The sequence below is a fragment of the Theileria parva genome, chromosome 1 (genome assembly GCF_000165365.1).
Source record: "Theileria parva strain Muguga chromosome 1, complete sequence, whole genome shotgun sequence".
NCBI lineage: Eukaryota > Apicomplexa > Aconoidasida > Piroplasmida > Theileriidae > Theileria > Theileria parva.
Genome location: NC_007344.1, coordinates 2,390,625 through 2,416,437, shown reverse-complemented (window position 1 = coordinate 2,416,437; position 25,813 = coordinate 2,390,625). Strand labels below are relative to the sequence as shown.

The 25,813-nt window shown below is 33.3% G+C and overlaps 12 protein-coding genes across 12 annotated transcripts; 6 read left to right on the top strand and 6 right to left on the bottom strand.

Annotated features, from left to right (window-relative positions):
- Positions 1-169: 169 nt before the first annotated feature.
- Positions 170-1,252, bottom strand: TpMuguga_01g01174 (uncharacterized protein). The gene is made up of 2 exons (XM_761602.2): positions 565-1,252; positions 170-451 (listed from the first exon to the last, which is right to left on the bottom strand). Exons 1-2 carry the CDS (start codon positions 1,156-1,158, stop codon positions 284-286), a joined length of 762 nt encoding a protein of 253 aa, XP_766695.1. The 5' UTR covers positions 1,159-1,252; the 3' UTR covers positions 170-283.
- Positions 1,253-3,733, bottom strand: SWC4 (SWR1-complex protein 4). The gene is made up of 4 exons (XM_761601.2): positions 3,533-3,733; positions 3,099-3,437; positions 2,296-2,951; positions 1,253-2,227 (listed from the first exon to the last, which is right to left on the bottom strand). The coding sequence occupies exons 1-4, from the start codon at positions 3,590-3,592 to the stop codon at positions 1,447-1,449; spliced, it is 1,836 nt and encodes a 611-aa protein (XP_766694.1). The 5' UTR covers positions 3,593-3,733; the 3' UTR covers positions 1,253-1,446.
- A 70-nt stretch (positions 3,734-3,803) lies between these two features.
- On the top strand, positions 3,804-5,943 carry EPT1 (CDP-alcohol phosphatidyltransferase family protein). Its single transcript, XM_061305276.1, has 7 exons — positions 3,804-4,217; positions 4,313-4,462; positions 4,627-4,785; positions 4,872-4,988; positions 5,105-5,262; positions 5,333-5,403; positions 5,510-5,943. Exons 1-7 carry the CDS (start codon positions 4,077-4,079, stop codon positions 5,926-5,928), a joined length of 1,215 nt encoding a protein of 404 aa, XP_061162054.1. The 5' UTR covers positions 3,804-4,076; the 3' UTR covers positions 5,929-5,943.
- Positions 5,944-6,079: 136 nt separating this feature from the next.
- On the bottom strand, positions 6,080-7,213 carry TpMuguga_01g01170 (uncharacterized protein). The gene has a single exon (XM_761598.2). The coding sequence runs from the start codon at positions 7,115-7,117 to the stop codon at positions 6,104-6,106; it is 1,014 nt and encodes a 337-aa protein (XP_766691.1). The 5' UTR covers positions 7,118-7,213; the 3' UTR covers positions 6,080-6,103.
- Positions 7,214-7,728: 515 nt separating this feature from the next.
- On the bottom strand, positions 7,729-8,142 carry TpMuguga_01g01169 (putative integral membrane protein). Its single transcript, XM_761597.2, has one exon. The coding sequence runs from the start codon at positions 7,997-7,999 to the stop codon at positions 7,745-7,747; it is 255 nt and encodes an 84-aa protein (XP_766690.1). The 5' UTR covers positions 8,000-8,142; the 3' UTR covers positions 7,729-7,744.
- Positions 8,143-8,185: 43 nt separating this feature from the next.
- On the top strand, positions 8,186-9,340 carry TpMuguga_01g01168 (U1 zinc finger family protein). The gene is made up of 5 exons (XM_061305158.1): positions 8,186-8,380; positions 8,512-8,577; positions 8,608-8,673; positions 8,742-8,932; positions 9,111-9,340. The coding sequence occupies exons 1-4, from the start codon at positions 8,263-8,265 to the stop codon at positions 8,915-8,917; spliced, it is 426 nt and encodes a 141-aa protein (XP_061161723.1). The 5' UTR covers positions 8,186-8,262; the 3' UTR covers positions 8,918-8,932; positions 9,111-9,340.
- A 27-nt stretch (positions 9,341-9,367) lies between these two features.
- On the bottom strand, positions 9,368-14,773 carry Eif2ak3 (Protein kinase domain protein; the record flags this gene model as incomplete). The annotated part of the gene is made up of 5 exons (XM_061305157.1): positions 14,655-14,773; positions 10,672-14,620; positions 10,243-10,524; positions 9,825-10,077; positions 9,368-9,700 (listed from the first exon to the last, which is right to left on the bottom strand). Exons 2-5 carry the CDS (start codon positions 14,013-14,015, stop codon positions 9,368-9,370), a joined length of 4,212 nt encoding a protein of 1,403 aa, XP_061161722.1. The 5' UTR covers positions 14,016-14,620; positions 14,655-14,773.
- Positions 14,774-14,858: 85 nt separating this feature from the next.
- Positions 14,859-16,713, top strand: bbp (KH domain protein). Its single transcript, XM_761594.2, has 4 exons — positions 14,859-15,510; positions 15,593-16,006; positions 16,106-16,222; positions 16,300-16,713. The coding sequence occupies exons 1-4, from the start codon at positions 14,986-14,988 to the stop codon at positions 16,696-16,698; spliced, it is 1,455 nt and encodes a 484-aa protein (XP_766687.1). The 5' UTR covers positions 14,859-14,985; the 3' UTR covers positions 16,699-16,713.
- A 65-nt stretch (positions 16,714-16,778) lies between these two features.
- TpMuguga_01g01165 (Helicase conserved domain protein) lies at positions 16,779-19,426 on the bottom strand (the record flags this gene model as incomplete). The annotated part of the gene is made up of 8 exons (XM_761593.1): positions 16,779-16,973; positions 17,010-17,373; positions 17,519-17,955; positions 18,035-18,202; positions 18,261-18,338; positions 18,402-18,533; positions 18,632-18,916; positions 19,013-19,426. 8 exons carry the CDS (start codon positions 19,424-19,426, stop codon positions 16,779-16,781), a joined length of 2,073 nt encoding a protein of 690 aa, XP_766686.1.
- Positions 19,427-19,501: 75 nt separating this feature from the next.
- On the top strand, positions 19,502-20,902 carry TpMuguga_01g01164 (uncharacterized protein). The gene has a single exon (XM_761592.2). The coding sequence runs from the start codon at positions 19,871-19,873 to the stop codon at positions 20,885-20,887; it is 1,017 nt and encodes a 338-aa protein (XP_766685.1). The 5' UTR covers positions 19,502-19,870; the 3' UTR covers positions 20,888-20,902.
- A 628-nt stretch (positions 20,903-21,530) lies between these two features.
- TpMuguga_01g01163 (Major Facilitator Superfamily protein) lies at positions 21,531-24,157 on the top strand. The gene is made up of 6 exons (XM_061305156.1): positions 21,531-22,193; positions 22,380-22,784; positions 22,906-23,101; positions 23,222-23,424; positions 23,494-23,719; positions 23,883-24,157. The coding sequence occupies exons 1-6, from the start codon at positions 21,834-21,836 to the stop codon at positions 23,966-23,968; spliced, it is 1,476 nt and encodes a 491-aa protein (XP_061161721.1). The 5' UTR covers positions 21,531-21,833; the 3' UTR covers positions 23,969-24,157.
- Positions 24,158-25,736, top strand: TpMuguga_01g01162 (Glutamine amidotransferase class-I family protein). The gene is made up of 7 exons (XM_761590.2): positions 24,158-24,336; positions 24,368-24,539; positions 24,625-24,764; positions 24,867-24,982; positions 25,041-25,105; positions 25,139-25,390; positions 25,500-25,736. The coding sequence occupies exons 1-7, from the start codon at positions 24,304-24,306 to the stop codon at positions 25,676-25,678; spliced, it is 957 nt and encodes a 318-aa protein (XP_766683.1). The 5' UTR covers positions 24,158-24,303; the 3' UTR covers positions 25,679-25,736.
- The last annotated feature ends 77 nt before the right edge of the window (positions 25,737-25,813 follow it).

Here is a 25,813-nt window from a genome sequence, read left to right as displayed (position 1 = left end):
GATAATTATGTGGAATTTAACTCTAGGTTAAAACATTGATCTATAAATCTATTCATTATGTCTGCACTAATTATTTCGGAAATTATTTTTAGATTGTTCAAAAATGAAATAAATGTCCAGAGGAATAGTCAAATTAAGAAGGTTCCAACAATGAAAAAAGATTAAGGCTTCTGGAGTTTACATAAAGAGTAGTTAATATTTTATTCAAGCATTTAATTTATTAAATTAATTAATACTCAACTAAAAACATACTATAGTGCAGGTGTAGTAAAATTTGTAAAGGTTAGAGAGTAGATTTATCCTTTAGTTTGTTTTTAGTGCGTTGTGAAGCCGAAGCCATGATATGTTTTCCGTGTATAAAAAAGGACCACTCTTCATAATTTAACTTAAAAACACTCGAGTTCTTCAAAATAAACCTAACTTTGTCCTCTTTATCCACTATACTAAATCCCTAAACAATATTGTAATTAAATCACTAGATTGTAATATATTTAAATCAGTAACTCATAATATATTTAAGTGAGGTGGGAAAGTATATAAATGGAGGAATGGTAGGAAAAATACATTTTGTGTTTCCTTGAGAACAATTCCCGTGACGCCAACGTAACTCGTACAGTTGGATTTGACGACCTCAAGAAGTGATCCGTGTAGGTCAAGCATCGCAACTAGTTTTGAGGCATTTAAATGAGTTTTAGGACTGCCAAGCAACTTCTTCGCGTATTCTAACCACAGGGTGTTAAATTCCAAAGCATATTTATATGGCACACTCTTGATTGTGAAAAACCCTAATTTCTTACCCTTTGTATTACTGATGCAGCTGAACTTTGAAAAGGGCAAACGGACATAATGGTCTACAGCACTTACTCCCAGGACTAAACTTGTCTTTTCACTTTGTTTTTTAAGGTGTAAAACTTTATTTTCAATTCTTTGCTTCCATAACGATAAACTCTCACCAGAATTCTCAGCCAGATATGATACATAGTCTTTATCCCTCAAATTTCCACTGATTGTTTTATTTTTATCAGATTTATTCTTATTTTTAGATGACAAATAATTTGTTTCTTTAGAATCTCCGTAAATTGAGGTATAAAGTGAATTATCTGGTTTCGAATCTGATTTTCGTGATTCTAAAACCAAATTTCTCTTCCTCTTGGCCATTTCACCAATAAAACTATTTGAATTTACATAATATTAAATATTTAGGGGACAAATTAATTTTGTAAATATATTAGGAAACACATTAATAGAATGCTATCCCTTACACTATTTTTACATTATTCGCCTTATTGGATAATTCAAATTATTTTTACACATTTTATAAATTACTTGTTTATAATTTAATCCAAGCAGTTACAATGTTAAAAATACACCTTTAAAACATGATTTGGCGATTTAACCCTTTTGGTAATTACATAGTAGTAACACTGTGATTAGCGGTATCGTCACTTATTTTTGATTGGTGTTTGGGCCTTTTTGTAGTCCCATGTGATGCATCATTTGTTGGTTATGTGTTTGGTAATAGCGCTGTGAGGGTGAGAATTGAGCTTGATATTGATTTGGGTTGTACTGTCCTGAAGGCATTTGTGGAGTTCCCATTTGCGAATCTTGATGCATTGGAGGGAATTTTGTATCCTGATGAATTGGTTGGAACTTGGCATCCTGATGCATTGGCATCATGTGCTGAAAGTGTTGCTGTTGCTGCTGGAACTGTTGTTGTTGCATCATTCTTTGTTGTATGTGATGCTGAATAACACGCGGGTTCATCTGAGTGTGGAACATTTGTTGCTGAAACTGGGGGTACATTTGCTGTGTGAAGGCCTGCGGACTTGCAGCACCACTCTGTGCCTTTATCGGATACATTCCCTTCATCTGAGGAGGCATGCCCTGTACCATCATGCGACGAGACTGCTGCATCGGATCTTCTTCATGTACTCCAACTGTGGTAGGTGGGTTAACAGTTGGCACAGGCTGTACTTGTTGTACTGTAGATACTCCGCCGACTGTTGGTTTAGGTTTAGTGAACGACTTAGCAATAACACTGTGTGTGAGGGGTGTCTGATACACCTGCATATGATCAGTTGTATCTGGAAAAGGTTCTTCCTTAACCTTTGCAGCTTCAGGTTCCGTAGGCTGATTTGTCAACTGTTTCCAGTGATCCAACTCCTTACGTAAGCTCTCCACTTTATTAACTATGTTTATCATTATCGCGGCATCTCCTCGAACAATGCTACACATTATTATACTATTAATATACTATTACATATTATTAGGTATATAGTCTGGTAGGGAAAATACCAATAAAGTTCATTTGAGGCTTGTGAAGAAACAACTGGGGGTGAAATGTTAAGTTCATTTAGCATTTCATCCACAGCGTCATTATGATGCTGAGTGAGTTGTGATTTGTAAAACGAGATAAAAGAGCTCGCAAGCCACACTGGTTTTGTTTGGAATTGGTCAAGTCTGGGTGTTGGAATTACTTCAGACTCGTTTACGTTAAATTTGCGCTTAAGTCTCTTCATCTCACTTCTCTTCTTCTCTTCAGATTTTAGGAGAGATTCCGCAGCTTTTATGTCACTCAGCAACTGAGCTTCCATTTCTCGTTGCTCGGGAGTGATCCTGTAACTACGCTCAAGCATTTGACGACGATCACGGTCGTGGTCTGCGTTGTACGTGAACTTGACCAGAGGATGACGTGCCGACTCGTCCTTCAGTGACAATACCACGGGATGATTCGGGTTCCCGTGCTTCATAATCTCATTTTTTATCTTCTCCTCGAAGAGGAATTCAACTATACGTTTTGTTACACTATAGTAACGTTGTTTAAGCTTCTCCAGTGGAATGTCCTTGCGCCACTTGAAACAGTCATGGATAGCGATAAATCTGAGTTCAAACATCTCACAAAGGTCAAATAACAAATCAGTCTCATCCTTAGTCCACGATGGGTCCAAATCCTACACATTATATACAATAAATAATAAATAATAATTAACACATTAGATATAAATATTGTTGAATTAAGGTTAAAATATACTATCAAATATTTTATTTAATTCTGTAATTGGAATATAAGCTTATAGTTTAATAATTAATGTACTAACGGCTAAATGGAACATATAAAAATCATCGGAGTAACGATAAATTTTAACAGAGGGATTTACTCTGGCAAATGAGTATGAGTCAAGTACTGAATCCTCTTCATCAATTCTGGCAAGTGTACAGGTCGAATCGTCATCAATATTCTTACAAATCTTGTTTCTCACGACTTTCCTTTGTTTTCTGGCTGATGAAAGATATTCTGTGCCCTTTTCAAAGTGGCGCCAATGCCTCAACACTAATCCGTCTGACCTTGCTGGATTCTTAAAAGAGCATTGACGCCACACATGACGTTTATCATCTACATTTAAACGTATTTGTTTATTATCATTTGCAGAGGCTCCCTAATACATTATTACAGGAATTGTATATAAAATAATAATGAGATGGTATAAAAATTAAATAATCTCAAGCGGGGAAGGAATTTTTAAAAAATTACCTTTATTAAAATACGATATGAAGTAGGAACTGAAGGTATTTCCTTTTCTTTATCCTTCATTCCCTAGTGATTGTTAATTGGTAACACATTTTCAAGGTTAAAAAATAAAATCTACCAGATTGCCCATAATCAAAATAACATAATTTTATAGATACAATAACTATGGTTTAATAAAGGGAGTAGTTTATAAAACCATAAGTTTAGGAAATATTGAGATTTTAAGTACAATCTGTGGGGAGTTTATATGTTTCAAATACTTATAATTTCAGGTTTTTATTTAATAATTTTTGTTATTTGTAATTAATTTATAACTAGTCGTTAGATAACCCATTTTTCACACCTACGACTACAAAACTGTTAGATTAAAATTAAATATTCTGACTATCGAATCTTCCACATCTTCTCTAAACATTCTGTAAATTTACATTACATTTATCCTTTATTTGGTTATTTCACTATAACTTCATTTCATTCACTCTAAATCTACCAACTAACCTGTACAATATTATTGTTTTACTTGTAATCAGAGTATATCAGGATTAAAATGGCTGTTTTAAAGCGAATAATTCCTGAATCTCAACTTCCTTCCTTGAAGGATTATACATTTAAACCCGGAAACTTCACGTTTCTCGATAATTTAATGCTCAAATACTACTGGGATCCAGTAGTTAAAATCCTTCCAAAAGTACTTTTTTATTTAAAATTTTATTAAAATTAAGTTATATTTTTAAAGTTTATTTTATTTATTTAGTTATCAGCTGAATTAATATGATGATTTAGTGGATATCGGCGAATCTGTTAACCTTGTTTGGAGGATTGTGTGTTTTTATAATGAATTGTTTGGTATTTTACTATGTACCCAATTTTAAAGCTAAATCTGTTCCGAAATGGACTTCACTAATTAGTTCTTTTCTCGTCTTCTTTTATACGGTAACACACATTTGTCCCCTCGGCGGACTTTAGATGTATAATTAGATAGTTTAATTATCTTGTTGTTAGAATAGATTATTTAATTATATTCTTATTATTGTATTTCGTTTGTATATATATTTAACTATGATCCTTTTCATCTGGTGTTGATGGATATGTTGTAGACGTTTGATGGAATTGACGGTATACAAGCTAGAAGATTAGGCTTGGCTTCACCCCTGGGACAGCTTTTAGACCACGGAACTGATGCATTGGTCTGTTCCTTTTTCTGCTATTTCACATTCTTAGTTAAGCCTACAGGATTCTCTCACCTTAACACATTGGTTCCATTTAAATTATACCAAACCCAGTTATGTAGTTGATTATTGTATAGTGAGATATTTTAATACCTGTAATAGTAATGTTTTAGATAAACATATCGGCTTTGTGTAATGCAGCAGCAGTGAATTGGCAAGAGGAGACCTTCGGAACATTTTCATACACTAACAGTTTCTTCATTTTTGGAGTTTCAGAACCACTATTAGCTGTATCTACTAACTTTATTAGTTATATATAGTTTAGGGCAAGGGTATAAAATACTCTTCCTAGAATTATCGTAGTTTTCTACTACCCTACATTCAGCAAGCTTAATGTTGGTTATAGGTGGTGTTGATATTGATGCTTGACTATCTTTTCCCGAGCTTCTGGTTGTCTCCAGTTTCTAAATTCCTGACAAAGCATAAGTCACTCCGATTTTTGCTCAAAATGTTACCCAAAAATTTGGATTTCTTCACGTCATTTCTATATTTTGCGTTATCAATGTATCTTTCCATTCATATTTATTTATCCAGTTAAAAATAACTTATAAATAACTGCTAATAATGGATTCAGATCATTTTTTACATTCTTTGGATTCCCATATGAAATGTACAAGTTACACAAGAGTCTAAAAAAAACTCTAAGTATCTTTTTACCTTTATACTATCTAGTTATACAGTTGTTTTGTTATTTGTAGTACAGTTAAAATTATTACTAGCAGTTAAATTAGTAATATTAATCTTATTTTAGAGTTAACATTATATTTGTTGTTTAATTGTGTATTTCCAACGTTGTTGACTGATTTTTTGCCTGCTAAATTGCATGTTTCCTACTCGCTTTTTGCGTCCACTTTGGGAGGATTCGGAATAATTTTCATAATTATCTCGAACCTGAGACGCTCAGAAAGAGTCCTGTTTTACCCAGAGTTCTATTTCCATTACATGGTAGTCGTAGTAGGATATCTACTGGTTTTGGGAAGAGTTCTGTTTGACCTGAGACTCGACGCTTTGGTGTTCAACAGCCCATATTCACAGAATTTTCTGGTCTTCTTGACACTCTTAGGCACGGTGCTTTCCCTCACAAAGGCTGTGCGTGTACTATATGAAATCAAGACATATTTGGGTCTACCCTTCTTCACCACTAAAAGACCTGAAAATAGGTCAAGTTAATCTAATGCCAGTTTATTAATATTTTATACTATAATGGTAGTTGCATAACATGTACAAGCGCTAATATACACCAATGAATGCCCGTTTAAATATGAATGTAAAATAATACAAATTATTAACGTGTATTTTAGTAATATTAGCAATGTTGTCAGTAGTGTATATGTTTTATAGTATATTAACTGGGAACTGACGGAAGTTCAGCCTTGACAAATTTGACTAGGTTTGGCCTTAAAGACGACTCTTTGAGAAATGAAGTGTATTTTTTCTCAGTGAGAATGTCTGACATCTTAGCAAGTATCCTCTTGTAGCCCCTCTTGGCGTCAACACACTTTGAGTTTAAACCCGTCTCGAAATAGTCAAGCAACTTACTCAAATCCAAGTCGTCAAGGTCCTTACTGTCAGTGAGTGTTAAGTATTCATAAGCACAGTTAGAAGCAGTCGAGGAGATTTTTTTGTTCAAATTAACAATTTGGTCCATGAACTGCCACAAAATCTTGTCATCAAAATGCGTAGAAAAGCGTTTCGCAATTAATCTCAAATTATTTATGGAAGGCTCCCTGAAAACCGACTTCTCAGAACCAGTCGAAGTCAGTAACTGAGGTACAATTCTGTAACACAAAATCTTACACTGGTCGATATTAATAGTGTCAATTAACAGCTCTATAAGCAAGTGAGCATTTTTAGATACATAGGATCTTAAATTTCTAGTCTGATTTCCAATAAAGACTGATAACGATTCCAGTTCTTCGTCAGTAGTGATTAATTCCTTATTAACGTTCCAACTTAAAATGTTATTAAATTTGGTCAAAAGATTGTTAAAGAAGTTGTCGGCATGACTGTAGTAGTTGTGAAAGGCAATTTGTAAGTTAGTTAAGGCAATGAAATCATGGTACCATTCAAATACACGATCAGGCTGAAATGGTTCTGTAATGTATTTAATTGCATCTATATATATCTCCCTAGCCCATACTTTAATGTCTAGGTCCTTCGCATTATCTGTTGAATTGCTTTCAGGTGAGTTTTTGGCATATTTCTGACGATTGGATATTAGACCATAGGGCAAGTGATCCCTAGGGATTTCATCTCGAGTATAATAGGTGGCCTTAAATATCTTGGAGTATGAACGGTCCAATATTAAGTCATTTTCGTCCAACTCAAGAGTTTCGCTTTTTGCCGAATTTAAATCCATTCTAATTCAATCAAGTATTTTCAACAGAGTAACTTACACCCTCACAAATTTATAGTATTATTTAATTATTTTTTGGAGCAAATGTGTAAAATCCACTCCGTTACAATCTTTTAACTTAATATTTTAAGTTATATACTAAAAGTATAGTCACATATAATCCTAGATCTTGATAATGTATAGTTTAATTGTATCCGTAATGTGTAGCCTAAAAATTTTCAAATCCTCACTAATACTGCACTTAAAAAATAAAATTAAAGATAATTGAGATTAGGAAAATGATTAAAATGATGAAAATTGAGAAAAAAATAGATAAAACTCAACAATAAACCGGTGATCCAACTGAGAGACGTTTGAAAATCAAGAGACATAAAGGTTTACACATATTAATTTAATTTATTTATATAACATATTTTTACATAATTAACCACAAATTATACAGAATTTTTTGATCATTATTTGGAATTATGTAATTTTATGGCATAATTCCCAATTGTCAAGATTCCATCAGAAAAAAACAATTTTACCACCAAACCAACAATTTATACAAAAATGTAATTATTTATAAAATAAATTAGTCGATTATATGAAAATTTATCTATATTATGTAATGATATCGTTAGTATAAAATTAATTAAGAATTGGAACGGAAGCCGACTGCTGAGCTTGCAATAATTGATGTTGTATTTCAAGTAGATGACATTCTTTATCGTAGTGAAAAATGACCGGGCCAACGAGTGTCACTGCGGCAGTACCGATTATCCAAACTGTCCATCCGGTTACGTTTATTGTCTTCTTTGTAAGCCTTACTAGTGATCTTTTAGCCTTTGAAAGCTTTAACATGAATGATTTCTGGAAATTCTCCTTAGAATCTTCAATTCTCATGATTACACAATAAAAGCAAATTTATAAGCTCGAGTGTATACAATTTTTATGAAATTAAAATTTAAAATATCTTAAATAGTAATGAAGCCAATTAAATATCTTAAAATAATGTAAATAGTCTAGATAACGTGATGAATAAAAATATTCAAATGGGGAGTGACATAATTAAAATAAATTACATAAAGTATGTTTTTATTTTTTAGAAAATGTTAACAACATAATTGTTTTTATTCCATTTATAAATCTGTAAATATTTGTATATTATGCCCAAATTTTACTGCGAATATTGCAGTATCTATTTAACTCATAGTTCTCCCGCTGGGAGAAAACAACACTCCCAGGGTCGAAAACATATTAGCGCTAAAGTCGAATATTTTCAACGTACGACATTACTTTACTATATGTTGTATACTAATTAAACCTACTCAGGTTATTATTAATACGATAGATTTATTAGTTGACTCAAATTAATTAATTATTTTGAAATATATATCGATTAAATTATTTTTCAGGACTTGTTAGGGAGCAGTTTTTTCAGCCGCCTGTTTTTCTAGGACAAACTCCTCCTATATTCCCTGGTAATTTTAAGGACATAAATCACGTTTCAGGTCTTCCAATGATGGGTGTTTTCCCCGGATTCACACCTTTGCAACCTCCTAACATTATTCCTCAAGGTATTATCTTTAACGTCTTTTAGTCCTCTTGTTATTCCTATTTAACTATTTTATTAATATATTACTAGGACTGATGAATGGAATTCCTGGCGGATTGCCCGGCCCCGTTCCGCCGGTTCCTCCAGTACCAGTTCCTATGCCCGCAATCCCAGTGATTCCTAACGAACCTCCAAATATGAAAATTGATTTAAACCAGCACAATGCTTCAGGTGTGAATAACACATCCGCCACCACTGCTCAGTAATTTTTCATTCACCATGTAATTTAATTAACAAATCAATATATATATTAATTATAAATTGATACTTAGCATTACCCAACTAACTTTAATAAGTCTTGATGGATAACTCATCATACCAATGTGATATGAAAATGAAGATAATATACATATGTACGTATAGTATTAGTTATAAGTTGAGTTTAATTTAAGAATTCAGATAATATGGCCAGAATCATGAGTATTCGGAATAATAACTAAATGAAAACCGAATTCTAACAGTCAAATCAATAATACATCGAATACCAAGTACTTGGTTTATAATATAGAATCAATGATGAAGGTAATTATCCCATCCTACTAAGCAACTAAGACGTCGGAATTTCCAGAAAGCCCTAAACTTTAACAAATTTATCACTGAACCGCCGACAGTAATAATTTATATTTTTATATTTGATAAATAATGTGTGCAGAATATTATGAAAAATCTGAGTTTAGTATAACTTTGAGTTGGGTGTAGACTTGGTCTGCTGAGGGTCTGTTTTCTGGTTTGTTATCTGCCATTTGAACCATCAAGTCGTACCAGGGCTTGTAATGGGTCTTAATGAAGGGCGGGGCTTCGTGGTTCTTCCTGAACTTTTCCAGAGTTTCCAGTCGCTCCATCACAGTGCTGAAGCGAGGGCACAGCAACTCCAACAGTATCAGAGCAGCTGAGTATATATCAACCTTCTCCGTGCAGTTCCCACCTCCCTCGGGCGCCGTATAACCTGGAGTTCCTATAACTTGCCCTCTTACACTCACTTGTGTAGCCTACAAATAATTACAACGTTATGTAAATAGTAATAAATGTAAAATAAACTACATAATTGGGTATACAGATCCTGTTAACAATACTGTTTATATATAATTGTGTGTATAAATGAGTATAAGAAACATCGGAGAGAAGATGTTGTTGTACTGTTTTGATCGGTTGGTAAGATGTGGAGTTATTTTCTTGGATGAAACCCACTAGTCCAAGATCGCCAATCTTGAGGTTGTTGCCATCATCTACGAATATATTTTCAGGCTTCAAGTCTCGGTGAATAAAACAGTTCCGATGAATGTCCCGCAGACCCTTGATTATCTGCTTAAACAGTATGAATTCTATTCTCTTGCTCAAGTCGTTTTCCATCACAATCCTATCAGTCCTAACAAACTCATACGCTGTCATACTAATAACTAATAAAAGTATAATTAGTAAGCATATAATTGATAAATATACTTAAAAGTTGTTCAAAATGAAATAACTGTGTAAATTATAAATCTAATAACCCAGTAGGGGCTATAACGAATTTACTGAAGGGATGTAGTACTTGTCAAGCCATTGCCGTAAAGTTAACCCATTGCACATCTCCATTAGTATGAGAAGAACAACTTGATACTGTTTATGATCATTGGCTTTGTTGTGGTTTTCATATTCGTTAATGATTGAAAGCTTACGATCACGTCTCAAGTTATCCAGTTCGAAGTTGACGCTGTTCCTGACACCGCTAGTGTTGGGCATTGTATTATTCGTATCCTTAAATTGAATGTTACTATCCTCAGTATACATATCAATATATCCTTCCCTATTCGCATTGTAGCTACTCAAAAACCTGCTCAATCATTATACAATATCGCTCAACTGTTGATAAATTTACGATAATTATACTAAATTACTACTAACTAGTCTAACTTATGCTAAAGTAAGATAAATTAACTATTAAATTTGGTAATTTAAGATAAAGTAATAATAGTGATACTGTTTATGTTTATTTTTGTTCATTTGTGCAATTTGAGAAAACGAGGGGACGAAATCATCTTGTTGCGGGTTCTTAATATACTGATAAATGATATCTCGGTACTCCTTTATGTAGTTGTTATACATGCCGTTCTTCAGCGTTGAGGAGCCACCTGTGCTTAGAATATCTGACCTGAGTATGTCATTCTGTATAAGGAAACGCAGATTATCGATTGCAGCCATTTGAAGCGGATTTGACATTTGTGCCAGTGGCAGAAAGTGTGGCTCCTCACACCACCAGGTATAGTACCTCACCACGTGTTTGCTATAAATATCCCTGTTTGCAGCCACTTCCCTAAAGTACCTTCTGGAGCTTAAATCCTCGCTGGATTTGAGCTTTAAAAGGACGAACTTAACTGCGTACACTGGATTTCCAGGCTCCAACTTGTGTCTCGCCCTATACACTGATCCGAACCCACCCTTCCCTAACATCTTTATGCACTCAAATGTTCTCAAAAACCGACCATTCTCCAGAAATTTACTCAACACACTATTACGCGGAATCACACTCAATGTCATCTCTTCCTCCACTGATACCGAGCTTGCAGCTGTATTTTCACGCACCAACAAATTATCTTTAACACCGCCAGCATTAACTTTATTCACGTCACTCAATACTTTGCTGGTAGTATTAACTTTATTGGTAGTACTAGACTCATTAGTTGCATTAACAATGTTAACCTTATTTGTATTAACAAAGTTTGTGTTATGGTTAGTAGTAGCAGGGGTGTTAGTGGTATTAATATCTGGGGATTCCTCTATTGGTGAGATTTGCGATTTAAGTTGATTAATTTTCTTGGTGAATTCGAATCGATTATCAGTGATCACGTCTAGTAGGCTACGTTCTTCCATCCAAACCGAGACGGAGCAATCATCATTAATTGAGGAAAGTTCAAGGTTCCCTTCACTTCTGACTCTTCTAATATTGTTAAAATTCTCATTTTCATCTGAAAGCCTATCATCTATTGAGAATTTATCAATTGAAAGCTTACGATCAATTGACACGTCTAGATAGTCTTCATCTCTGAATCTCTGACGTAGAGTTTCTGGGTTCGGGTCCGGGTTTGACTCGTCTGATGAGTCATACAGTTCACTTTTCGAGTCTGACAAATCGGTTCGAGAACCTGGCCATTCTGTCACCAATTCATTTGCCATTTTAGCTCTTGAGTTCTTAATTCTGCGGTAAACCCAAAAAATAGGTGTAAAAATCATTGCCAAAACCCAGGAAATTAACAGCCACCACCACCTTAGTACAAAGTCGGTTGTTCTGTCTAGTCTTCCGAATCCACTTCCGCCATTAAGTTTAAACTTACTTCTATTTATCACTGATGATCCTATTTCGATGATACCGTTTTCTATGCCATCTTTATATATACTACTTTTATACACACCTCTTTTATATGTGGGAACATTCTTCATACTCTTATCGATTGGATTCTTAGCATTTTTATCGATATGAATATTCTTTATACCCTTATCGAATAGTGTTATATTGTTATTACTAATGTAGAGCGACTTGTGAACCAGCTTATTTGATGCAGTTAGGAGTGAGTTGGTTTGGTTGTAGAGAAAGTTTGGTGGTGGTGGGATGTGTACCCTTTCTAACAACTCCAAGGTATATATCCCGCTACGATTACTCTTATATATATAATACACTGATGTTATTGGAAATGGAAACGTTAATGACCCATCAAAACCAGCATCATCCACACTATCATTCGCATTACCAACTTTGATATTATCATCAATTGTATTAATATTGATAGTGTTGGATTGGAAAATAATACGGTTATTTGAGATTCTTATCGATTGTTTAAGTGCGTTTAAAAGTGGTTGATTCGATTGATTTTGTACAGAACCGATTTCAAGCCATTCGAAATCCCAGATGTGTTCGTGGTCCTTCTCAGTAAAGGCTTTGACTGACCAGTTTGTAACTCCGATGTGCAGTTGGTCTCTGCCTCCTTCTGAGTAATTGGGCAAGTAATTAAATGAAAAAGGCTGCTTAGTATCGTTTTCGCGGTCATGCCTCGTGATATATGACCCTGTTTCCTGGTCCAAAGCTATAACCAACGACTTTCTTGAGCCCTCTAGATATACTCCTTCAAGCAAAGGCGTGTAGAACGGCGTATAATTCACAATATCCTTCACATGAACTTGCAGTAACTTCGTGTTATAGTCATCAACATAGTACACATAACCGTCATAACTCGGTACCAAATGGGCTTTCAACTTGTTAAACATATTACTACTATTAGCATTGTGGTTTCCTCTATTGTTAGTTTTAGGATCAGTTTTCGACTTTACATTTCCAGAAAAGGTTGAATTTGAAAAAATCTGATGTGTCATGATCTTAGTTTTATTTAAATTATTAGGCGCAATATCTTCTAGTGAGCACATTTGTTGTCTTTGATGTTTTGTTGGAATGGGTTTCTTAACTCTGAGCAAATCCTCAGTGAGTCTTGTTGCCCAAACCAGCTTCTTCGACAATGATGTTCTATAAGCCAAACCTTCAACGTCTAACACCAACAGCGAAACTTCCTCTACACTGCTCAGTTCAGTGCCAGATGGCACCTTTAACTCAGTTCCCAAAGTCATATCTGGGTAACTTGCATACACAGAATCATCAACTGAGGCCTTGGCAAATGATAGAAATAGTGGTTTGATTTTAGAATTTACCCTTGCTTTGGTCACGGAAAGGTTCTCGACAGTAAAATCAGTGTTAACAGGAATTAAAAGCCCCAAAATTATATATGTTAAAATCCAGAATATTACACATTGGACAATTTTATTCCCCTTCCAAATCTTACCACAGAATCTATTCAATCCACCGGAAAATCTATTTAATCTAGAATTTAATTCAGTTATTTTATCCTTAATTCTAATCAATCTGTTGTTGAATCCGATAGATTTATGGTCACATTTATCAACGTCATAATCAAACTCGTTTTTTTCACAAAATTTTTCCAAAATTTTAAGTCCGAATCTATTTCTACACAATCTTATATTACAATTTCTTAATCTTTTATTATCTTCATATAATTTATTATTATCTTCATTTAATCTTTTATTATCTTCACATAATTTATTATTATCTATAGTATCACTATTTCGATATCGTTTTGGGTCAAATTGGGATAATTTAACCTCTTTATTATCAAAGTCACAGTTATTTACGTTTATAACATTATTGTAATGAAAATCATCATTAGTATGGCTATTGTAAGGGCTGGGATTGTAATTGCGTTCACTAATGCCTTGGGCGATTAGTGAATTTTGTAGAAAATCGAGAGGTGGTTGGGATTCCATACCTATGGTACGCTATTGTGCAATTTTAGGGTGAGCAATTGCACCATTCTTCGGTATGAAATGGGCGGAACCAGAGCCGTCAACCCTTCGGCATAGAATGATGAAGTTTTGAATATATACAGAGGGAAGGCGTCAATCTCCAACTTTCAGCCCGTACAGAGGCGACAAAACGTTATCCAAACTCATTGAAACTGATGAAAACTCTGCTGATAAATTAACCTGTTAAAGACGATAGCAGAGATGCAATTATAAAATTGATGTAAGAATTAGGCGGATTTTTATTTAAAAATAAATTAAAAATTAAAATCTCCAATAAAGAAAGCGACGAAATTCACATAAAACTTTTACTAATCTTCTCAATCTATACATTTTTCCCACTTTATAACATTACACCTTTTTTTACATTTTTTTACAAACTCAATTGAATATCTGTCAATTTAATTTATTTTATTAATTATCAATTGAATAAAGGTTGTTTTTAAAAAAAATCTACTAATTTTCTAATAGATTACTTCCTTTTATGTAATCTTCCACTTACACCAAAAGGCACTTAATTATACCCAATTTATCCCCTAGCAATACTCCATTATTATACAAACTATATACTATTTTCTATCTACAATGTGTATATAATATTACTTTATTGTGGAAGTCAGTTGTTAGTCAATAACATCAGTTTTATCTTCACCAATTAAGCAAAAACAATAATTTTATTTACCTAACACTTTGATTTTTGTTTTTAATTAATATCTAACTGTTGTTTTTATTCTTTAGAATTTCTAAAATTTCTTCATCAAATCCCCAGTAACATTTTTATTTAATCAATTATGATTGTTAAATTATTTTATTTTTATTAAATTAATTTATACTATTATTGTATTATTTTATATTTTATAAATATTTTAATTTTTAAACTCCTTTTGGAATTTCTTAACCACATCAGATTTCATACATTAATTAATAATAATAAATGGCGACAACTGTAAAAAGCGAGAAGCGTAAATTTACGCGTTGGGGGAGGATTGATGACGGAAAATCATTGATTATTCACAATTCTACCAAATCATTCTTAAATGAGTTGAAAATGCTATCGAATAGAGCTTATAACGTATCTGATGAGGAACTTGGCTGTCGCTGGGGCCCAGAGGAGGATAAGCCCTTCCTTCCGCCTCCTTACGTTGACCTCCCACCTGGTCTAACTCCTGCCCAAATTGACCAGTTCCTCCGCGAGCAGCGTCACGATGAACTTGCTCGCAAGATTACTTCCGGCGAACTTGAGTTCGTAGACGCTGAAATTAGGCCTCCGTCCCCTCCTCCTGTCTACGACAAGAACGGCAGTAGAGTTAACACTCGTGACGTTAGGGTAAAGAATTCAATGAATGAGGAGTACAACAGGCTGGTAGAGTTCCTGCTGAAGAATCTACCAGGATTTGTAGCCTCAGCTGACTACAAACCACTCAAAAAAGTCAGGAAAATCATCATTCCACTCGACAAAGTATTTTACTTATCATTTACTCTATTCTATTCCAAATTATTACTTAACTATATTCCATTTATGGCATTAATTTATGTTTTAGTACCCTGAATATAACTTTATGGGATTGGTCATTGGACCTCGAGGCTGTAATCACAAGCGTTTGGAGGCAGAGAGTGGCGCTCAGATAAGTTTGAGGGGTCGTGGTACGGTTAAGGACGGGAAGAACAGAGACCACCAGACTGACGAGGACGCAGCAATGCCTATGCATGTTCACATCACTGCAGATCGTGAAGAATGCGTGCAAAAGGCTGTTGAGCTTATCGAGCCTCTTCTCGACCCCTTCCACCCGAAACATGAAGAGTTTAAGCGTCTTGGCCTCGAACAATTAGCTTTAGTTAATGGGGTGGCTCTTGGCATTGTTGATATCGCAAGGTGCAGTATCTGTGGCGCTTCAGGCCATAGAGCCTATGAATGCCAGGATATGCCAGCATCTTCAGTTCCAAGAGCTGAAATTGTATCTATACTACTCCTTACTATATTTTTTACGTATTCATATGCTTATATACTTATTATAGTAGTTAAATATTGTAAATTAGTTGATATAATGTTATAGAAATGTGCATTATGTGGTGATATGGGACATATAACTAGTGATTGTAAATTGGCAAAAGGCATTAACGTTTCACATTTAGTACTACAACAATATCAAGATACCAATAACATACAACCTGTAACTCTTATACACTTACTTATATATTTATGTACTCTACTATTATTAACTATATAATTAACATAATAAATGTGTAGGAGGTAAAATCGGTGGTAGGGGTTCCAGCTGATCCAGAAAGCGCTCAGAGATACCAACAGTACCAAATGGCCTACTATCAACAACAGTATCAAACGTTACAGTACCAACAGTACTATAACCAAATGCAACAATACTATGCAAATCCTCAAACACAACAAAATCAAACATACGTTCAGCCAAATCCGTATATACAACCAAACACCTATCAATATATGCAATATGTTCAGCCAGTACAACCTGTAGAATTAACACAAACACAGCCACCAATGCCTGATAACATGCAACCTCCATTGCCTGATCAGACTCAACCACCACTACCAGATCAAGCACAGCCTCCAATGCCAGACCAAATACAACCACCTTTACCACAAGAAGATGGTATAGCACCACCTTCCTAATTTTATACACTATTTTACTCTTTTCCACTATTATATATATTTTATACATAATGTATATGTATAGAGTATTATGTACAGGACTAGTTGTTGAATTCAGGTCTAAGAATATTCTTAACTATATTTAAATCATTTTCATCCTCATGTATCACTTCATTCGGTTCACGAACTAGTTTAGAAAGTGTTTTTGCCAGTGAGCTTTTTAATTCTTTTACAGGGGTTTTATCAATGTACACCACTGGAAACTTGTTTGATAACCAAACATATATATCCAACACCTAAACGATTTATTTATATCATTACATGTTCATTACCTCATACAGTAATTCCAAACGCTTTATTTCACTATTTTTACACAAGTTATTGTCCAAGTTATCATCCAAATTATTATCGAGATTGTTATCCAGATTATCATTTAGATTACTGGAATTTGTAGTGTTGTGGGCTAAAAAATCTGCTTGGATAATGTTTGAGATTTTGACCGAATTGAGTAGTGAGTGACTAGCAGCAAAGGCTCTAACAATCAGCGAAACCAGTGTTGATCCCATTGGAACCATTAAATACTCTTTTAAGATGTCGAATGGTAAGTTTATACCTTCTAAACACCTTGAAACTGAGTTAATCTGTGCAAAATCACACATCATAAAACCCTGACCAACTCTCCCAATAGAACCAATCCTACAGCACATTACACTACTTAATATGGCAATACATAGTAATATATAGTAATATATAGTAATATAGTATATCACTATATAACTAGTGAGTGTGTAAAGCTAATCCCCAGGTGGGAATAGAGGAATAACCAGTGTCGATGAGATACAATTTTGTAATGTTTAATAATGAATGCTGTTCTCCTGTGAAGTGTTTAAGTGATGAATAAAAAGCTCCAATGGTATCTAGTGGAGGCGAAATTACAGCCTTTTCAATTTGAGTTACTTCTTGAGCCATTACTTCCCTCAAAGTTGGCAGGTCCTGCTCCCTAACACAGGAAACAAAACCTTCAGAACTAATTCCAAACCTGCCTGCTCTACCAGCAATTTGATGTACTTCAGACACTGTCAAAGGCCTTGAAACATTTCCATCAAACTTTGTTAATCTGTAGAAAATCACACGCCTGATTGACACGTTAACACCCATCCCAATCACATCGGAAGCAACTAACACCCTTGTCAGTCCTTTATTAAATCTTTCTATTTGGTCATATCTTGTTTCTGGTGGTAATAATCCATACACAATACTCGTTACACATTCTTCTTTCTGCACATTTTTTATAAATATATTTGTATTTAGTGTGTAGAATATTTGTAAATGTGTGTAATAATAGTTAACAAGATACGGACAAGGTATTCCAGGAGTATTTGGTAGATTCAATGATGTTGCGTAAGTTAAAAGCATCATAACGTGAGAAACAGACAACACAATCACCAGGTTCCAACTCGGAAAGCCCAACAGCTTTATCCATAACCTTTAAATTACACAAGCGTTCATGTTCAAATATCTCCAACTACGCCAATTGCACATTAATACTAGTAATAGTAATAGATAAATGGTGTAAAAGGTACTTTATCTCCTCTAATATTGGCGAGATTGGCAGTAATAGAAATACAAGATTTACTACCACAGATGTGTAATTCAGGAACCTAAATCATATATACAATTATATATAATTAGTGTTAGTAGTAAATAAGTATAAAAACGTGTACATTGAGTGATAAAAACGCTTTGGTCCAAGAATATCCTCGTGTTAAGTCACCAACCATTTGCATTTCGTCCAAAACAGCCACTTCAAATGTTCTTTCAAACGGTATCATCTCAACAGTACATGAAACATGTGGCTACAACATTTTCTAAGGCGTTATCACCGATGGGTGTATTATTTACTTAACTACATAAAACTGGGTAACGTAATAGTGAGAATTGCGAGTGAGGATACCTCACCATTATCGACAAGTTCTTGGCCAGTTAATAGAGAACATTTAACTCCAGAATTGTTAATCGTGTTAAACATTTCCCAAGCAAGTAAACGTAAAGGAGCACAATAAATACCCGAACCGGAAGATAAAAGAGCTTTTATAGAATCATGAGTCTTCCCACTGTTTGGAGGTCCAACATGTAAATACACATTTCTACCAATAGTAACATCGTTACTACAGAGACCACTGGTGTTATTGGAGAAATTAGTGTAATTATGGTATAAATTTGAAATTTTAGAAAAGTCCTAAAAAATATAAATACCCTAAAAAACTATAAAACTACGCTAAAAACACAAATCTAGGTAAAAATGATAAAATTAATGTAAAAAATATTGGATTACGGAGAAATGTTTGAGATTGTTGAAGGTGATGAAAACATTTGGGAAGTTATCCTTGATAAAAGTCTCTATGAATTTGAGAAAATCAAGGTGTAAATCCTCGTCGAAATTGTTTTCATTTAGTAAAGCTAAATTTTGTCTGAAAAAGGACTTAAAATCGTTTGATTTGTCCAGGTAGCTTATTAAGCTATTCCTGAAATCGGAATTTTTAATAAAAAACAGAGGAATCCGGAGATTTTGGTCAAAATTACTTATATTACAGGTATTTGCCAAGTTAATTATGGCGTTATTTACTAGAATCTTCTCCTTCTGTGTGAAGGGTAACAAATTATAACATTTGTCATATTCTTTCTCAAATGTTGTAAAACACCTTCCAAACGTTTTTAAATTACAAAAAACTCTGCGATACAATAACATTACCAATATTGATACATGGTTATTATGTTATCAGGTGAATTTATAATTTTTATTAATTTTATTAATTTACAATAATTTTAAGTATTTTACAAATAAATTAATTTTTTAAATTTTACTAGTTTCTATACTTCATAATTGTTGTTATATCTATATACTAGTAGTTTATCATGAATATTTTGTATAATGTGCAGAAATTTCCACTTGTTAATTATATTAAAATGTGTTAATTATACTAATTTGTGCGATTTGGTTAATGTTTTATTAATTTGGTTTAAATTTGTTTACGCACTTTGGTGCTTTTAAAAAATTCTCCGGATTCTCACCCTATCTTTACATTAAATATCTATTATTAAGCTTTAAATTTGATAATTTTTTCCAATTTTTAGTTTTACATTTACACATTAAAATTTAGTGTTTAGATTGTTCAACTTTATACGTAATATAATGGTTATGCCTAAATTGCCTTTAATTGTACCTAAAAGGGCTTCACCTCCTGTTAAACCCAGTGATAGCACTTTTAACGCTAGTAATACTGCTAATGTAACTGGAGATAATCATTTACCCTCAAACCCCCTAAACTCAGACAATAATTCCACTAACTTTAATTCCCAGAAATTAACAAAACTAGTCTCAAATTCTACACTAAATTTAAAAAAATCCCCTTCAACTCATGGCTCAGTAAATACTGCCAATAATAGTAATAATGGGAATGAGAATTTTTATGAAGATTTATCTTTAAGGTTAAACAGTTCAACTATACTGTCAGATTTAAACGCCACACCTAGCTATCAAAATACTACTACCACCACTAATAATAATAAAGAAGACGAAATGGAAGAAGATGAAGTTGGTTATACTCCTTGGTTGAAAGTTGAGAAAAGAATCAATGAAATTAGATCCTTTTACTCCCACATGAACCGTAACACCCCTAACGCAACTAATAACACAAGCAATACTACTAGTAGTAATAAGGATGGCGAGAAAAAAAGTGTGTATTCGAATTATGGAACTAAATATATAGAAGATGGATGGAATAAGGAAGTAGATCATCCCTTGAAGTATGCAACAATTCAGAAATTAAAGGCAAAAAAATCATATGAAAATGATTTTAAGGATAACTGGAAGTTTGTAAACGGCTTTTTAAGGCCAAGGAGAAAACCTTTCACAAGCATTTCAGAAATGTCAAAGTATTACAATAAAGTTGACGCTAAGGATCAATATGAAATGATAAGATTACTGCTGGCGTGTAGAGATTTGGAGCGCTTAATTGAGGAACAACACACTGTTTTGGACATGCTAGACCATGATTTAAGAGAAGCCCGTGATTCATTTTCGGATTTAACAAATGCATTTAATGGCCAAAAATTGTTCGGATCTGGTCCCAAAAATGAACCTCAATATCCTACAGCTGACGTACCACTTTTCATTAAAGGGAGATTATCACTATTACCCAATCAATAATATTTTAATACACCATTTACCCATTTATTTCACTTAATTTTGTAAGTATTTATGCTATTTATAATATTTGTCGGTGATCAATAAAATTTTGGCATATACTTAATTTTTACCTAATTTCCTTATTTAAAATTCAAATTCTCGTACAATTTTTTGCATTAATGGGCAAAGATCACACCAATGATGTAATAATAATGTAGAATTAGTATTTGTACAGTGAATTTTATCATAAAAAGTATTCAAATTTGATTAAATAAATTATGTACAAAATTAAATAAATTGATAAATATATAATAAGTTCACGTGAGTAAAAATGAAAATTAATACAAAAAATAGGCGTAAAATCTGTTAATTTTGTTTGTAATACAATGAACTTTATAGATCCAAGTATCTGGTATGATATTGAGTCAAGTACAGAGTTAGTACAGACGAACCAGTATTGTGTACTTGCTTTAGGCACTTTGTTCATTTTCTGAATTTACACACATAAAATCAATAATCCAGTCAATATTGTTAATAATTAAGATTATTTACTAATTAACAACGATGTTAACAATTATATATCAAAGTTGTGTAAAATCCAAGTACAGCAATTTTTCAAAATAGGTACAGATTTTCACACCTTATGGGGAGCCACGCAAGCGCTGTTGATTCCTCAAAAATTTTAACAATTATCAATTCCAGGCACTAATTTGATCTTTTTCATACAAATTGTGCCAAAATCTTTCATAATTATCAAATTATTTAATAGTTTAATATTAATTCTTGTACTATACATTCACTAGCGCTCTTTCGCTTCTATTCTCATTTTTTTGTAAATTATTCATAAAATTATTATTTCGCTGTAAATTATAAAAACAAGACACCGTAATCGTTTTTTCTACAATATATTGAACTTTTCTGCAATAAAATAAAATTTGTCGTAATTTCATCAAAGTATACTGAATAGATGGAAAACTTAGATAAAAACATGGATGAAGAAGTAGTAGATAACACTTATTTGAGGGTAAAGAGGCGTTTTTTTGAGCGCGTCGGGGTGATATTTTCAGTGTTTAACATCGCAACGTTTTTGGAGTACTTTAACCTCCAAATTCTCCCCTCGTCTATGCGAGGGCTTGAAATGTCTCTATTCTTCACTTCAAAGGATAATTCAATGCTCACTATGGCAGAAAACCTTGGACTCGTGTGCTTCATACCGATCTGGGGTGCTCTCTGCGATAAAATCGAACTCCAATACATTTTAATCTTTGGAATTATTCTAACGGGGCTTATCAACATATGGTTATCAACAATTTCAAACTACACTCTGGTATCTATTATTCATACTATTATTATAGTATATAGCTAAGTTTAATAGTGTAAGGTTATCTGTGTGGTTAGTATTATTGTTGTAGTGTAATAATCATCCCCACTCCTACACGCCATTTTTCATGTCTTATTTTCCTACACACACTTACACACTAACATATAATATTAATAATATAACGCTGTTTAGATATTAATATTGCGTATATTCAATGGCGCGTTGATGGGAAGTGTAACGCCATCAGCGCAGAAGTTTATAGCGACGAATCTACAAAATAAGCTGGCATTTGGATTTGGAATTTTACACGCGGTGATGTGTTTTGGAAGAATGATCTCAGGTCTAATTTCAACGACCTATTCAACAGACACCTACAGAGACATTTACGGGTGGAGAATTGTTTTATTCACCTATGGTGTCGTTACGTTGGTTACGTCACCAGTTCTATTCTTCATACCCAAGGTCAAACGTATTGATAATAATACGACGGGCGAAAAGATTAAACTTTCTCATAAAATCAAACAATTGGCACATTACTTATTCTTTATCATTAAAGAATCGTTAAGTAATACCACCTCTATCTTATTAGCTGTATTGGTATGTCATACATTAACACCAACTATACTATACATTATCACATTACTTACTATGTATGATAGTTTTAATATATTAGATACCCCTATTGGGGATTGTAAAGAGGAGCTAATAATGATTTTAGAACTTTTTTAGTGATGGGCCGTTTGTGGCGTTTAATTATGTGACTTTATTAATTCAGTACATGAGGCTTTCAAATACCGTATCGGCAATTACTACGGGGCTAACCATTTTGGGTGGTATTATTGGCGGAATTATTGGCGCTTTCGTTTCTGATCATTTTGATCGTAAATGGCCTAAACATGGACTATTAAATATAGGTACTGCGCCAGGGGGATGATTTCTGCTATAACATACATATTTACTCTTTCCACACTATTGTAGCACTAACAAACTATTACTATACTCTTATTGTATTATAGCATTAATATGAGATATAGGTATACTAAATGTTGGGATAAGAATAATAACGTTTATGATATCGTTTTTGGTAATAGATGTGACGAACATCAAGCGTCTGTACCCACTTTTGGCGATCTGTCTCATCATTAACGGGATGACCTTTATGACCGTAAGCTGCGTTGATCGCACTCTTCTCGCCAATGTAGTCATGCCTTCAGTCCATTCTTCATCAATATCAATTGTAAGATTTCACTAAATACTTATTACACCATATGCTACTAACGATAATAAATTGTAAAATGTTGTATAGATAAGATGTATTGGAGGAATATTGAGTGCTGTGATATTTAACCCTGTGTTGGCGAAGTTGAACGAAGGCGTTTTCCACTTCGAATCCTCATCATTGGCAGTCGCACTCATGCCCTTCAAACTCATTAAAAAGAACTCTGACGCTCTCAGATACTCAATCTCAATCATTTCTCTAGGAACCACTGGTGTCGTTTTAGTGCTCTACATTGTATTACATTTCACATACGGTATGAAATACTCCATTAAAATTATTTTATAAAATAACTAGCTTTAAAGAACTAATTAATCTTGAATTTAATCATAATAGTATTATTTAAGTATCAGTTTGGCTAAGTATTAAATTTGTTATATGAAATATTAGCGAGTAACGTAATAAAAATAACTGTTTAGGGAAAGATTGTGAAAAGATAAAGCAAAGAATCGGGAAGGAATCCGGTTTATTCGAAATCAAAGAAATGGATGATCCGACTCCATAAATCTCTCGATATGCATTTTTTAATCATTATTGATTAGTTAAAGGAGGATTGAGGAAAGTATATTTAAAAATAAAGCTGAAAATACCAATGTGTATTTTGTGTGGCAATCAGTGTAATAAACGATAACATTGTCGTCTTGACAAAAGTGTAAATAAAATTAATTTACCTCAAAATTTATTTAATAAATCTATTAAATAATTTTTAACATATTCACTAACACAATATAATATAAACTAAATAATATAACTTAAATAAGGGTTCACAACGAATTTGTTGAATAAATTTGTTAAAAATTGATAAAAATAGAGAGAGATACAGGAAAATCATTAAAATAGATGTTAAATGAAAATTCAGAATTAAAAATTTTGGTAATTATTCAATTTTTAATTCTTTGTTCAGATTTTCGTTCCTTGCGATAATGACCTCTTCAAAGAAAGACACGGGAAACTTGTTAGACAATGGCTAGTTTACGTTTCAGAATATTATAATAAGAAAATCAACTTCAACTTCACTGAAATTAATATAATTCATCAAAAAATACCACCTCTCAACGACGTTCTAAAATATAACGGTAACCTTCCACCATCAACTTTTATTATGCCGTTATTATTGCTATTTAATATACTATTGTTATATAGTACTATATACCATTGTAGGATTATTGATAACTGGTGGATTTGCCTCGATAGGACATAAGGATCCTTGGCTTGGCGAACTCAGACACTTGATTCGGCTACTCTTTGTACATAAATTTCCCATGTTTGGGATTTGCTTCGGATTCCAAGTCATTTCACAGGTACTGTATCACGGCTAATGATTCCCCTACTTCCTACGGGGGTCTTAGTTTTATCCCTTAGATAGATATAACTAAGTATTAATTTTTCATAAATTACTTTAGGCACTGGGTTCTTCATATTTACTAGCGCCTTATGGGTTCAATTTCTTTGCATTGGACTATAAGCTCGAGCCAAAAGCCTCTGCGTTTTTCAAACCATTTTTCAACTATTACCATAGGTATCTCAATACTTACACATACATATTGATAAACACTTATCACACACGGTCATTGTAGATATGAATATAATAACAAGTTGAATGGGAATAAAACTAATAATGGTGTAATTGATTTAAATAAAGGTAAAAAATTATTCTTAAATAAATGCGTTGTAGAGAATTATAATAGTATCATTGGATTATTTTCTCATAATGATGTTATCACATCGTTGCCTGATGGCTCGAATATTGACTATGGTTCTTATGAGGATCAAAATCGCACTGAAATTGATGAAGCGTTGTCTGATTTAGTCGTGACGAATATTTCATCGTCTGACAAGTTTCCTATTTTAGGTTATCTTGCCGGTGATAGTAAACGCACTTTTATTCTATCACTACAACATCATCCTGAATTCCATACATCACCAGGTTTGTCGCTGCGGATCTTCTTCCCAGCTTTACTATTCTAATTTTCCACACTATACCAGTTACATAGCCTTAATTATCCATATTTTATTGTTATTAATGTTATGATTAGGTCTTACTTACTTTAATGATGTACTGAGTCTGAAGCTGAGCCAAGGGCTGATGAGTTCAGACCAGTTTGAGAAGAACATTGAAATGATAAAGATGTTCAACGAGTCAAACTCAGGCAAAGTCTACGGACTAATGACACTCTCTCTATTCTCAAATGGATACATTAAACCAGAACAATAAAACAATTTAATATTTGTTTGACTGGGAAACGCCCAGTCATTAATCTCATCAAAATTCACTATACATTACAATACTAATACAAGTATACTAGAGTTCTTATCTAAACATCACATATTATATAATTTGCAAAATTGA

Excerpts from the sequence above, each read along its gene's own strand:
- TpMuguga_01g01174 (XM_761602.2), bottom strand. The coding sequence starts at position 1,158 with ATGGCCAAGAGGAAGAGAAATTTGGTTTTAGAATCACGAAAATCAGAT. Across the intron at positions 452-564 it reads TTCTCAAGGAAACACAAAAT|GGATTTAGTATAGTGGATAA; the intron begins GTATTTTTCCTA and ends AATATTGTTTAG.
- SWC4 (XM_761601.2), bottom strand. The coding sequence starts at position 3,592 with ATGAAGGATAAAGAAAAGGAAATACCTTCAGTTCCTACTTCATATCGT. Across the intron at positions 2,952-3,098 it reads TTTATATGTTCCATTTAGCC|GATTTGGACCCATCGTGGAC; the intron begins GTTAGTACATTA and ends TATAATGTGTAG. Across the intron at positions 2,228-2,295 it reads GCCTCAAATGAACTTTATTG|CATTGTTCGAGGAGATGCCG; the intron begins GTATTTTCCCTA and ends AATAATGTGTAG.
- EPT1 (XM_061305276.1), top strand. The coding sequence starts at position 4,077 with ATGGCTGTTTTAAAGCGAATAATTCCTGAATCTCAACTTCCTTCCTTG. Across the intron at positions 4,218-4,312 it reads TAGTTAAAATCCTTCCAAAA|TGGATATCGGCGAATCTGTT; the intron begins GTACTTTTTTAT and ends ATGATGATTTAG. Across the intron at positions 4,786-4,871 it reads TCTCTCACCTTAACACATTG|ATAAACATATCGGCTTTGTG; the intron begins GTTCCATTTAAA and ends GTAATGTTTTAG.
- TpMuguga_01g01170 (XM_761598.2), bottom strand. The coding sequence starts at position 7,117 with ATGGATTTAAATTCGGCAAAAAGCGAAACTCTTGAGTTGGACGAAAAT.
- TpMuguga_01g01169 (XM_761597.2), bottom strand. The coding sequence starts at position 7,999 with ATGAGAATTGAAGATTCTAAGGAGAATTTCCAGAAATCATTCATGTTA.
- TpMuguga_01g01168 (XM_061305158.1), top strand. The coding sequence starts at position 8,263 with ATGCCCAAATTTTACTGCGAATATTGCAGTATCTATTTAACTCATAGT. Across the intron at positions 8,578-8,607 it reads AACTCCTCCTATATTCCCTG|GTCTTCCAATGATGGGTGTT; the intron begins GTAATTTTAAGG and ends ATCACGTTTCAG. Across the intron at positions 8,674-8,741 it reads TCCTAACATTATTCCTCAAG|GACTGATGAATGGAATTCCT; the intron begins GTATTATCTTTA and ends ATATATTACTAG.
- bbp (XM_761594.2), top strand. The coding sequence starts at position 14,986 with ATGGCGACAACTGTAAAAAGCGAGAAGCGTAAATTTACGCGTTGGGGG. Across the intron at positions 15,511-15,592 it reads TCATCATTCCACTCGACAAA|TACCCTGAATATAACTTTAT; the intron begins GTATTTTACTTA and ends TTTATGTTTTAG. Across the intron at positions 16,223-16,299 it reads ATACCAATAACATACAACCT|GAGGTAAAATCGGTGGTAGG; the intron begins GTAACTCTTATA and ends ATAAATGTGTAG.
- TpMuguga_01g01164 (XM_761592.2), top strand. The coding sequence starts at position 19,871 with ATGGTTATGCCTAAATTGCCTTTAATTGTACCTAAAAGGGCTTCACCT.
- TpMuguga_01g01163 (XM_061305156.1), top strand. The coding sequence starts at position 21,834 with ATGGAAAACTTAGATAAAAACATGGATGAAGAAGTAGTAGATAACACT. Across the intron at positions 23,102-23,221 it reads ACATGGACTATTAAATATAG|GTATACTAAATGTTGGGATA; the intron begins GTACTGCGCCAG and ends TATGAGATATAG. Across the intron at positions 23,425-23,493 it reads ATTCTTCATCAATATCAATT|ATAAGATGTATTGGAGGAAT; the intron begins GTAAGATTTCAC and ends AATGTTGTATAG.
- TpMuguga_01g01162 (XM_761590.2), top strand. The coding sequence starts at position 24,304 with ATGTTAAATGAAAATTCAGAATTAAAAATTTTG. Across the intron at positions 24,337-24,367 it reads ATTCAGAATTAAAAATTTTG|ATTTTCGTTCCTTGCGATAA; the intron begins GTAATTATTCAA and ends TTCTTTGTTCAG. Across the intron at positions 24,540-24,624 it reads CGACGTTCTAAAATATAACG|GATTATTGATAACTGGTGGA; the intron begins GTAACCTTCCAC and ends ATACCATTGTAG.